This window comes from Simochromis diagramma, unplaced genomic scaffold, assembly GCF_900408965.1.
Source record: "Simochromis diagramma unplaced genomic scaffold, fSimDia1.1 OVJJ01000483.1, whole genome shotgun sequence".
Lineage (NCBI taxonomy): Eukaryota > Metazoa > Chordata > Actinopteri > Cichliformes > Cichlidae > Simochromis > Simochromis diagramma.
The window spans coordinates 8,157,333-8,168,468 of NW_024386835.1; the positions used below are offsets into that span (position 1 = coordinate 8,157,333).

The following is an 11,136-nucleotide window of genomic DNA, read 5'->3' on the forward strand; positions in this document are numbered from 1 at the left end:
GAGCAAGAGCAGAGGTGTATGTTGGTCCCCGGGGCCTGCTGGAGGTCCAGGTCCATGCTCGATGTGAGTAGCAGCAGGGCCAGTGCGCCCAGGAGCACATCTTTTTCGACCGTAAAGGAGACAGGAGGCCGACTCACTGCCTCGGCTAAATGGAGAGGGAATTTCAGCAGGGCCAGGGCACAAGCATGGACCTTTTTCAGCTGTAAGGGAGGCAAGAGCAAGGTGCGATGTAGGTCCCCGGGGCCTGCTGGAGGTCCAGGTCCATGCCCGATGTGAGTAGCAGCAGGGCCAGTGCGCCCAGGAGCACATCTTTTTCGACCGTTACGGAGACAGGAGGCCCACTCACTGCCTCGGCTAAATGGGAGGGATTCAGAGGGCCCGGGCACAAGCATGGACCTTTTTCAGCTGAAGGAGCAAGAGCAGGTGCATGTTGTCCCCGGGCCTGCTGGAGGTCCAGGTCCATGCTGGATATGCGGTGGAGCGTAACTGCAAGAAAGGAAAGCTAGTGGGGAGTAGCGAGGGAGATGTGGTCCCCGGGGCCTGCTGGAGGGGAGGCAAGGGCCATGCTGGATATGTGGTGGAGGGTAACTGCGGGAGAAGGAAAGCTAGTTGGGAGTAGAGCGAGTGTATGTCGGCCCGGGGCCTGGGAGTCCAGGTCCATGCCCGATGTGAGTAGCAGCGGCCAGTGCGCCCAGGAGCACATCTTTTTCGACCGTAGGAGACAGGAGGGCCGACTCACTGCCTCGGCTAAATGGAGAGGATTTCAGACGGGCCAGGCACAAGCATGGACCTTTTTCAGCTGTAAGAGGCAGAGCAAGTGCGATGTGTCCCCGGGCCTGCTGGAGGTCAGGTCCATGCTGGATATGCGGTGGAGCGTACCTGCAAGAAAGGAAAGCTAGTGGGAGTAGAGCAGGGAGATGTCGAGTCCCCGGGGCGGCGCTTGAGGCAAGGGCCATGCTGGATATGTGTGGAGGGTAACTTCGGCAGAAGGAAGCTAGTGGGGAGAGAGCAGGGTGTATGTTGGTCCCCGGGCCTGCTGGAGGTCCAGGTCCATGCCGATGTGAGTAGCAGCAGGGCCAGTGCGCCCCGAGAGACATCTTTTCCGACCGTTAAGGAGACAGGAGGCCGACTCACTGCTTCGGATAAATGGAGAGGGAATTTCAGCAGGGCCAGGCACAGCATGGACCTTTTTCAGCTGTAAGGGAGGCAAGAGCAAGGTGCGTGTGGTCCCGGGGCCTGCTGGAGGCCAGGTCCATGCTGGCATGCGGTGGAGCGTACTGCAGAGGAAAGCTCCGTGCGGATAGCAGCCAGGAGGCAGATCGTGGTCCCCGCGGGCAGGCTGGAGGCCAAGGGCCCTGTGGCTATGTGGTGGAGGTAACTGCGGAGAGAAGCGAAAGTGGTGTCAGGGAGTAGAGCAGAAGGTCTGTTGGTCCCGGGGCCTGCTGGAGTCCAGGTCCATGCCCGTGTGAGTAGCAGCCGGGCCAGTGGCCCAGGGCCATCTTTTTCGACCGTAGGGAGACAGGAGGCCGACTCACTGCCTCGCCTAAATGGAGAGGGGATTTCAGAGGGCCAGGGCACAAGCATGGACCTTTTTCAGCTGTAAGGGAGGCAGAGCAAGGTGCGATGTTGGTCCCCGGGGCCTGCTGGAGGTCCAGGTCCATGCCCGATGTGAGTTGCAGCAGGGCCAGTGCGCCCAGGAGCACATCTTTTTCGACCTAGGAGGACAGGAGGCCGACTCACTGCCTCGGCTAAATGGAGGGGATTCAGCAGGGCCAGGCACAAGCATGGACCTTTTTCAGCTGTAAGGGAGGCAAGAGCAAGGTGCGATGTTGGTCCCCGGGGCCTGCTGGAGGTCCAGGTCCATGCCCGATGTGAGTAGCAGCAGGGCCAGTGCGCCCAGGAGCACATCTTTTTCGACCGTAGGGGAGACAGGAGGCCGACTCACTGCCTCGGCTAAATGGAGAGGGAATTTCAGCAGGGCCAGGGCACAAGCATGGACCTTTTTCAGCTGTAAGGGAGGCAAGAGCAAGGTGCGATGTTGGTCCCCGGGGCCTGCTGGAGGTCCAGGTCCATGCCCGATGTGAGTAGCAGCAGGGCCAGTGCGCCCAGGAGCACATCTTTTTCGACCGTAGGGAGACAGGAGGCCGACTCACTGCCTCGGCTAAATGGAGAGGGAATTTCAGCAGGGCCAGGGCACAAGCATGGACCTTTTCAGCTGTAAGGGAGGCAAGAGCAAGGTGCGATGTTGGTCCCCGGGGCCTGCTGGAGGTCCAGGTCCATGCCCGATGTGAGTAGCAGCAGGGCCAGTGCGCCCAGGAGCACATCTTTTTCGACCGTAGGGGAGACAGGAGGCCGACTCACTGCCTCGGCTAAATGGAGAGGGAATTTCAGCAGGGCCAGGGCACAAGCATGGACCTTTTTCAGCTGTAAGGGAGGCAAGAGCAAGGTGCGATGTTGGTCCCCGGGGCCTGCTGGAGGTCCAGGTCCATGCCCGATGTGAGTAGCAGCAGGGCCAGTGCGCCCAGGAGCACATCTTTTTCGACCGTAGGGGAGACAGGAGGCCGACTCACTGCCTCGGCTAAATGGAGAGGGAATTTCAGCAGGGCCAGGGCACAAGCATGGACCTTTTTCAGCTGTAAGGGAGGCAAGAGCAAGGTGCGATGTTGGTCCCCGGGGCCTGCTGGAGGTCCAGGTCCATGCCCGATGTGAGTAGCAGCAGGGCCAGTGCGCCCAGGAGCACATCTTTTTCGACCGTAGGGGAGACAGGAGGCCGACTCACTGCCTCGGCTAAATGGAGAGGGAATTTCAGCAGGGCCAGGGCACAAGCATGGACCTTTTTCAGCTGTAAGGGAGGCAAGAGCAAGGTGCGATGTTGGTCCCCGGGGCCTGCTGGAGGTCCAGGTCCATGCCCGATGTGAGTAGCAGCAGGGCCAGTGCGCCCAGGAGCACATCTTTTTCGACCGTAGGGGAGACAGGAGGCCGACTCACTGCCTCGGCTAAATGGAGAGGGAATTTCAGCAGGGCCAGGGCACAAGCATGGACCTTTTTCAGCTGTAAGGGAGGCAAGAGCAAGGTGCGATGTTGGTCCCCGGGGCCTGCTGGAGGTCCAGGTCCATGCCCGATGTGAGTAGCAGCAGGGCCAGTGCGCCCAGGAGCACATCTTTTTCGACCGTAGGGGAGACAGGAGGCCGACTCACTGCCTCGGCTAAATGGAGAGGGAATTTCAGCAGGGCCAGGGCACAAGCATGGACCTTTTTCAGCTGTAAGGGAGGCAAGAGCAAGGTGCGATGTTGGTCCCCTGGCCTGCTGGAGGTCAGGTCCATGCCGATGTGAGTAGCAGCAGGCCAGTGCGCCCAGGAGCACATCTTTTCGACGTAGGAGCAGGGACTCACTGCCTCGGCTAAATGGAGAGGGAATTTCAGCAGGGCCAGGGCACAAGCATGGACCTTTTTCAGCTGTAAGGGAGGCAAGAGCAAGGTGCGATGTTGGTCCCCGGGGCCTGCTGGAGGTCCAGGTCCATGCCCGATGTGAGTAGCAGCAGGGCCAGTGCGCCCAGGAGCACATCTTTTTCGACCGTAGGGGAGACAGGAGGCCGACTCACTGCCTCGGCTAAATGGAGAGGGAATTTCAGCAGGGCCAGGGCACAAGCATGGACCTTTTTCAGCTGTAAGGGAGGCAAGAGCAAGGTGCGATGTTGGTCCCCGGGGCCTGCTGGAGGTCCAGGTCCATGCCCGATGTGAGTAGCAGCAGGGCCAGTGCGCCCAGGAGCACATCTTTTTCGACCGTAGGGGAGACAGGAGGCCGACTCACTGCCTCGGCTAAATGGAGAGGGAATTTCAGCAGGGCCAGGGCACAAGCATGGACCTTTTTCAGCTGTAAGGGAGGCAAGAGCAAGGTGCGATGTGGTCCCCGGGGCCTGCTGGAGGTCAGGTCCATGCCTGGATATGCGGTGGAGCGTACTGCAGAGGAAAGCTAGTGGGAGTGGAGCAGGGAGATGTGGTCCCCCGGGCCTGCTGGAGGCAAGGGCCATGCTGGATATGTGGTGGAGGGTAACTGCGGGAGAAGGAAAGTTAGTGGGGGAGTAGAGCAGAAGTGTATGTTGGTCCCCGGGGCCTGCTGGAGGTCCAGGTCCATGCTCGATGTGATAGCAGCAGGGCCAGTGCGCCCAGGAGCACATCTTTTTCGACCGTAGGAGACAGGAGGCCGACTCACTGCCTCGGCTAAATGGAGGGGAATTTCAGCAGGGCCAGGCACCAGCATGGACCTTTTTCAGCTGTAAGGGAAAAGAGCAAGGTGCGATGTGGTCCCCGGGGCCTGCTGGAGGTCCAGGTCCATGCCCGATGTGAGAGCAGCAGGGCCAGTGCGCCAGGAGCACATCTTTTTCGACCGTAGGGACAGGAGGCCGACTCACTGCCTCGGCTAAATGGAGAGGGAATTTCAGCAGGGCCAGGGCACAAGCATGGACCTTTTTCAGCTGTAAGGGAGGCAAGAGCAAGGTGCGATGTTGGTCCCCGGGGCCTGCTGGAGGTCCAGGTCCATGCCCGATGTGAGTAGCAGCAGGGCCAGTGCGCCCAGGAGCACATCTTTTTCGACCGTAGGGGAGACAGGAGGCCGACTCACTGCCTCGGCTAAATGGAGAGGGAATTTCAGCAGGGCCAGGGCACAAGCATGGACCTTTTTCAGCTGTAAGGGAGGCAAGAGCAAGGTGCGATGTTGGTCCCCGGGGCCTGCTGGAGGTCCAGGTCCATGCCCGATGTGAGTAGCAGCAGGGCCAGTGCGCCCAGGAGCACATCTTTTTCGACCGTAGGGGAGACAGGAGGCCGACTCACTGCCTCGGCTAAATGGAGAGGGAATTTCAGCAGGGCCAGGGCACAAGCATGGACCTTTTTCAGCTGTAAGGGAGGCAAGAGCAAGGTGCGATGTGGTCCCCGGGGCCTGCTGGAGGTCAGGTCCATGCTGGATATGCGGTGGAGCGCAACTGCAAGGAAGGAAAGCTAGTGGAGTAGAGCAGAGGAGTATGTGGTCCCCGGGGCAGGCTTGAGGGCAAGGGCCATGCTGGATATGTGGTGGAGGGTAACTGCGGGAGAAGGAAGCTAGTGGGGGAGTAGAGCAGAGGTGTATGTTGGTCCCCGGGGCCTGCTGGAGGTCCAGGTCCATGCCCGATGTGGTAGCAGCAGGGCCGTGCGCCCAGGAGCACATCTTTTTCGACCGTAGGAGACAGGGGCCGACTCACTGCCTCGGCTAAATGGAGAGGGAATTTCAGCAGGGCCCGGGCACAAGCTGGACCTTTTTCAGCTGTAAGGGAGCAAGAGCAAGGTGCGATGGTGGTCCCCGGGGCCTGCTGGAGGTCAAGGTCCATGCTGGATATGCGGTGGAGCGTAACTGCAAGAAGGAAAGCTAGTGGGGAGACAGGAGGCCCACTCACTGCCTCGGCTAAGTGGAGAGGGGATTTCAGAAGGGCCAGGGCACAAGCATGGACCTTTTTCAGCTGTAAGGGAGGCAAGAGCAAGGTGCGATGTTGGTCCCCGGGGCCTGCTGGAGGTCCAGGTCCATGCCCGATGTGAGTAGCAGCAGGGCCAGTGCGCCCAGGAGCACATCTTTTTCGACCGTAGGGGAGACAGGAGGCCGACTCACTGCCTCGGCTAAATGGAGAGGGAATTTCAGCAGGGCCAGGGCACAAGCATGGACCTTTTTCAGCTGTAAGGGAGGCAAGAGCAAGGTGCGATGTTGGTCCCCGGGGCCTGCTGGAGGTCCAGGTCCATGCCCGATGTGAGTAGCAGCAGGGCCAGTGCGCCCAGGAGCACATCTTTTTCGACCGTAGGGGAGACAGGAGGCCGACTCACTGCCTCGGCTAAATGGAGAGGGAATTTCAGCAGGGCCAGGGCACAAGCATGGACCTTTTTCAGCTGTAAGGGAGGCAAGAGCAAGGTGCGATGTTGGTCCCCGGGGCCTGCTGGAGGTCCAGGTCCATGCCCGATGTGAGTAGCAGCAGGGCCAGTGCGCCCAGGAGCACATCTTTTCGACCGTAGGGGAGACAGGAGGCCGACTCACTGCCTCGGCTAAATGGAGAGGGAATTTCAGCAGGGCCAGGGCACAAGCATGGACCTTTTTCAGCTGTAAGGGAGGCAAGAGCAAGGTGCGATGTTGGTCCCCGGGGCCTGCTGGAGGTCAGGGTCCATGCTGGATATGCGGTGGAGCGTAACTGCAAGAAAGGAAAGCTAGTGGGGGAGTAGAGCAGGGGAGGATGTGGGTCCCCGGGGCCTGCTGGAGGACAAGGGCCATGCTGGATATGTGGTGGAGGGTAACTGCGGGAGAAGGAAAGCTAGTTTGGGAGTAGAGCAGAGGAGTATGTTGGTCCCCGGGGCCTGCTGGAGGTCCAGGTCCATGCCCGATGTGAGTAGCAGCAGGGCCAGTGCGCCCAGGAGCACATCTTTTTCGACCGTAAAGGAGACAGGAGGCCGACTCACTGCCTCGGCTAAATGGAGAGGGAATTTCAGCAGGGCCAGGGCACAAGCATGGACCTTTTTCAGCTGTAAGGGAGACAAGAGCAAGGTGCGATGTAGGTCCCCGGGGCCTGCTGGAGGTCCAGGTCCATGCCCGATGTGAGTAGCAGCAGGGCCAGTGCGCCCAGGAGCACATCTTTTTCGACCGTAAAGGAGACAGGAGGCCGACTCACTGCCTCGGCTAAATGGAGAGGGGATTTCAGAAGGGCCAGGGCACAAGCATGGACCTTTTTCAGCTGTAAGGGAGACAAGAGCAAGGTGCGATGTAGGTCCCCGAGGCCTGCTGGAGGTCCAGGTCATAGCTGGATATGCGGTGGAGCGTAACTGCAAGAAAGGAAAGCTAGTGCGGAAGTAGAGCAGGGGAGTATGTGAGTCCCCGGGGCCTGCTGGAGGTCCAGGTCCATGCCCGATGTGAGTAGCAGCAGGGCCAGTGCGCCCAGGAGCACATCTTTTTCGACCGTAGGGAGACAGGAGGCCGACTCACTGCCTCGGCTAAATGGAGAGGGAATTTCAGCAGGGCCAGGGCACAAGCATGGACCTTTTTCAGCTGTAAGGGAGGCAAGAGCAAGGTGCGATGTTGGTCCCCGGGGCCTGCTGGAGGTCCAGGTCCATGCTCGATGTGAGTAGCAGCAGGGCCAGTGCGCCCAGGAGCACATCTTTTTCGACCGTAAAGGAGACAGGAGGCCGACTCACTGCCTCGGCTAAATGGAGAGGGAATTTCAGCAGGGCCAGGGCACAAGCATGGACCTTTTTCAGCTGTAAGGGAGGCAAGAGCAAGGTGCGATGTTGGTCCCCGGGGCCTGCTGGAGGTCCAGGTCCATGCCCGATGTGAGTAGCAGCAGGGCCAGTGCGCCCAGGAGCACATCTTTTCGACCGTAGGGGAGACAGGAGGCCGACTCACTGCCTCGGCTAAATGGAGAGGGAATGCTGGATATGTGGTGGAGGGTAACTGCGGGAGAAGGAAAGCTAGTTTGGGAGTAGAGCAGAGGAGTATGTTGGTCCCCGGGGCCTGCTGGAGGTCCAGGTCCATGCCCGATGTGAGTAGCAGCAGGGCCAGTGCGCCCAGGAGCACATCTTTTTCGACCGTAGGGGAGACAGGAGGCCGACTCACTGCCTCGGCTAAATGGAGAGGGAATTTCAGCAGGGCCAGGGCACAAGCATGGACCTTTTTCAGCTGTAAGGGAGGCAAGAGCAAGGTGCGATGTTGGTCCCCGGGGCCTGCTGGAGGTCCAGGTCCATGCCCGATGTGAGTAGCAGCAGGGCCAGTGCGCCCAGGAGCACATCTTTTTCGACCGTAGGGGAGACAGGAGGCCGACTCACTGCCTCGGCTAAATGGAGAGGGAATTTCAGCAGGGCCAGGGCACAAGCATGGACCTTTTTCAGCTGTAAGGGAGGCAAGAGCAAGGTGCGATGTTGGTCCCCGGGGCCTGCTGGAGGTCCAGCAAAAATGTAGTTAGACAGGAAGATTAACACTTACCGATTGATATGCACATAGGGAAAGCCACGGCAGTTGTTGATGATCCCTGGTTTGCAGTTGTTGCGAGCTCGTTTCTCGCAGGCTCTACTGCACTTCGGGCATAGCGATGAGGTTAAAAACACCCCAGTCAGACGAAGTAAAGGCAATCCAAGGTGTTAGTGGGCAAAAAACTTTCACCTGCATTTAGCTGATAGAAAAAGATTTCGCTCTCTCCTAGGCTGAAGGCATAGCCCCAAAATTGGAATCTCTCTTGCATAGGGTTTTTTTCCGGTAGAAAAGAAGAGTTACATTTAGGCCTAAATGTTAAATTATTTAACCTGATCGAGAGCCAGCCAGTGAACCTATCGCAAAGAAGGTAAATCGGACCTGCGTGCGATTGGCCAATCGGGGTGCGAGGGGAGCTGTCCCTTTGTTATGTGATTGGCAGCGGGGCGAGTTAGGCACGCCTCGGAGGCGGAGTTGGTCTCCGGCGCAAATTTTCAAACGAGGTAAGCAGCATTCGGGAGCTGGGCCGGAACAAGGAAAAGATTGTGCGCTGGCAGCGGCTGCAGTCCTGTGCGATTAAGAGCGAAGGGAGAACTTTGCGCTGAATTTTAGATGGAGCTGGTAAGAGGGCTGGTTTGAAGAAAAAAGACTAAGGATTTTTTCAGGAGTTTTTGCCCTGTTACCGAAGATAGGCTTTGGAAATAGAGGGGTCCCTAACAGGGGTTTTTTGTTGTTCGTTTTTGGAGAAATACGGAGGGGTTTTTTCAGGAGGTTTTTCCTGCTTATTTGCCTAAGGTTTGGGGTGGGAACCGCGAGAGTTTTATCGAGTTATTCTAGGGGTTTTTTGACGTGTGTTTTTGGAGAAAAGATGGAGGGTTTTTCAGGAGTTTTTTGCTGGGAGCCGCGGTGGGTTTATGCTTGGGGGATCGCAAGAGTTTTTTGCGACTCGGATTAAACAAATGCATATAAATTGAAATAAAGTTTTCCCCCGAGGCATGCAACATGTATGTCTGGCCATACTGAATGTTAAAAAAAGCCCAAGTTTAACTAAGCACTTTTACTACAGTTTAACACATTTCCACACATAAACACGGACCCCAAGACACAAGCATGGCCCCGAGACAGGCGCGCCCACGAGCGCGCACAGACACACAGCCTCGGGCACACACACACACGTGCTGACCCACCACCAGATGGCGTTTTTTAAGCATAAAAAGTAAAAACTTTTAATAAAAGAATGCTATTAGATATAAAAACTTTTTTAAAATAATCAATTAGTTGTTTTTTGGGGGAAAAAAGCAATGCGACTAGCATATTTTGGATGAATATCATAATTTTATGAAAATCATACTTTTTATGAATATCATATTTTTATGACTATCATATTTTTATGAATATCATATTTTTGTTACTTCCTTTATTACTTCCTTTACTTCCTGAGCCCATGAATCATTTTTATTGGGGCCATAAATCACTCAGTTTGACAAGGGGTATAATATCTCTCTCTGGCATGGCATTTTTTTTTTATTTGAACGCTCTGTTTTTATTTCTTTCTTGTAGTTTTGTATTTTTTTCTCAGGAAATCATTTGGTAGCACAAGCTTCTAGTGATGTGCGAGTCATGAACAAATCGTTCAATACTCGATCACTAATACTAATCACTTTGCTGACTCGTGAATCATGATTCACAAGCCCAACTCACTGACTCATCACTGTTACTGTTAGCAAACTAATTTCATTAGTAGAAATATGTCTAGCTTATCATTAAAAGTGTGGGAAAGAACAACAGCCAGTTTCTTAACAAAAACATTTCTGCTCTGGGATGGAAGAAAAACTAGAAAGCTCACTTCAAGACAATACCTCAAAAGTTCACAGTAGCATCGCTCTGCTAACATGCTAACAGCACATTTTCGTTACTCACCCCCTCCCTTCCTGTGCTGAATCGTAGCATGAACGAATCACTCACTCACTCACTAATCCCCTTCCTTCTGGCTCACAGCTCAAACGAGCTGAACGAATCAAATCACCCCCTTGCTTCTGGCTCACAGCTTCTTCTTCTTGGTTGGCAACCGACGTTAAGGTGCTTTACAGCCCCTTGGCTCACAGCTCAGTGGACGCTCGCACTACATTCGGACTATACTTTGTTTGTTTTGCAAAGATAGGCTAAAGGAAAAAATATATGAACTGAGTTCCACCACTATTAAAAAAAATAAAGTGTCTGACTTGCATTCTGCTGCTGCAATAATGTAAGTAAAATAATCATAAATTCGCTATTTCACGAAATTATTTAGATGAGAAAATATATATTTGTACGGTGTCCCTGAGAGGCCAAACGGACTGCAACTTCAGAAAACACTTGCAAAAAGAAAAACGCTGCAAAAGAAAAATGCTGCAAAAAGAAAAATGCTGCAAAAAGAAAAACGCTGCAAAAGCACACACAACACAACGGAAATGTTTCTGGGGAGACAATAACCGGACGGACCAGTTGCACGAACCAAAACATGTATGTATGGTTGTATCCCAATTCAGGGACTGTTTCCCAATTCAGGGTCTGCAGCCTTAAAGTATGCAGCCTTAACGGTCCTCAAGGGCCGCGTACTCAAAGACCGCTGAGGCCGGAAGTGCGAGGCTTGTAGGCTTGTGAAATGGGACGGTCTAGCCTCCGTCGCACTGCCCAGGTTGCCTAGCAACCATGATACTAACAGCTGGAAACGTTTCATACAGCTTTGTTTGACAGAAAAGAAGGAGAACATATTTTGTACATTTGTTTCTACATGAGCTTTGGGTGATTTGACAAGTATCTGAGGCTGAGACCACAGGACAGTAAAACATGATTGTTGGGCTTCATTTCTGTACTGAACAGTCATTTAAGATTAGCTAGTAAATAACAATTAGCTAATGTTGTTCATGAGACTAAAGTCATCTCACTTTGGTAATGTAAATATAATATGGTCAATATTATATTAATCATTATTAGTTATTACAGCAGTGAACATGAACTCTGTGTCAAACACTGAGCTTCAGTAAAGATTCAAGTTGCATTTATTTATATTATCACCTTAAATCTTCACTTAAAGACAAGCATCTGTGACAGTGTATATATAGATGTATTATATATAAGAGACAAATATTGTTCTTTTAATATGTTGGCATTACTAAATTTGGCTCAATG

The 11,136-nt window shown here is 54.5% G+C and overlaps 1 protein-coding gene and 2 long non-coding RNA genes across 4 annotated transcripts in view; 2 read left to right on the forward strand and 1 right to left on the reverse strand.

Moving 5' to 3' along the window:
• Positions 1–520, forward strand: part of LOC120731884 — a 7,210-nt gene extending 6,690 nt beyond the window's left edge. The window contains exons 2-3 of the long non-coding RNA XR_005695436.1: positions 4–253; positions 452–520. This is a non-coding gene — a long non-coding RNA (uncharacterized LOC120731884). The remainder of the gene's footprint in view (positions 1–3; positions 254–451) is intronic.
• On the reverse strand, positions 108–7,941 carry LOC120731883. Of its 2 annotated transcripts, none has more exons than XM_040029213.1 (3): positions 7,489–7,941; positions 5,429–6,134; positions 108–349 (listed from the first exon to the last, which is right to left on the reverse strand). In XM_040029213.1, exons 1-2 carry the CDS (start codon positions 7,784–7,786, stop codon positions 5,485–5,487), a joined length of 948 nt encoding a protein of 315 aa, XP_039885147.1. In that variant the 5' UTR covers positions 7,787–7,941; the 3' UTR covers positions 108–349; positions 5,429–5,484. The 2 variants fall into 2 exon arrangements, with proteins under 2 accessions (XP_039885147.1, XP_039885149.1); XM_040029215.1 differs by lacking the exon at positions 7,489–7,941 and adding an exon at positions 6,342–6,762.
• On the forward strand, positions 840–1,750 carry LOC120731885. The gene is made up of 4 exons (XR_005695437.1): positions 840–850; positions 1,094–1,108; positions 1,398–1,399; positions 1,526–1,750. It is a non-coding gene; the product is annotated as an uncharacterized LOC120731885 (long non-coding RNA).
• Positions 7,942–11,136: the final 3,195 nt, after the last annotated feature.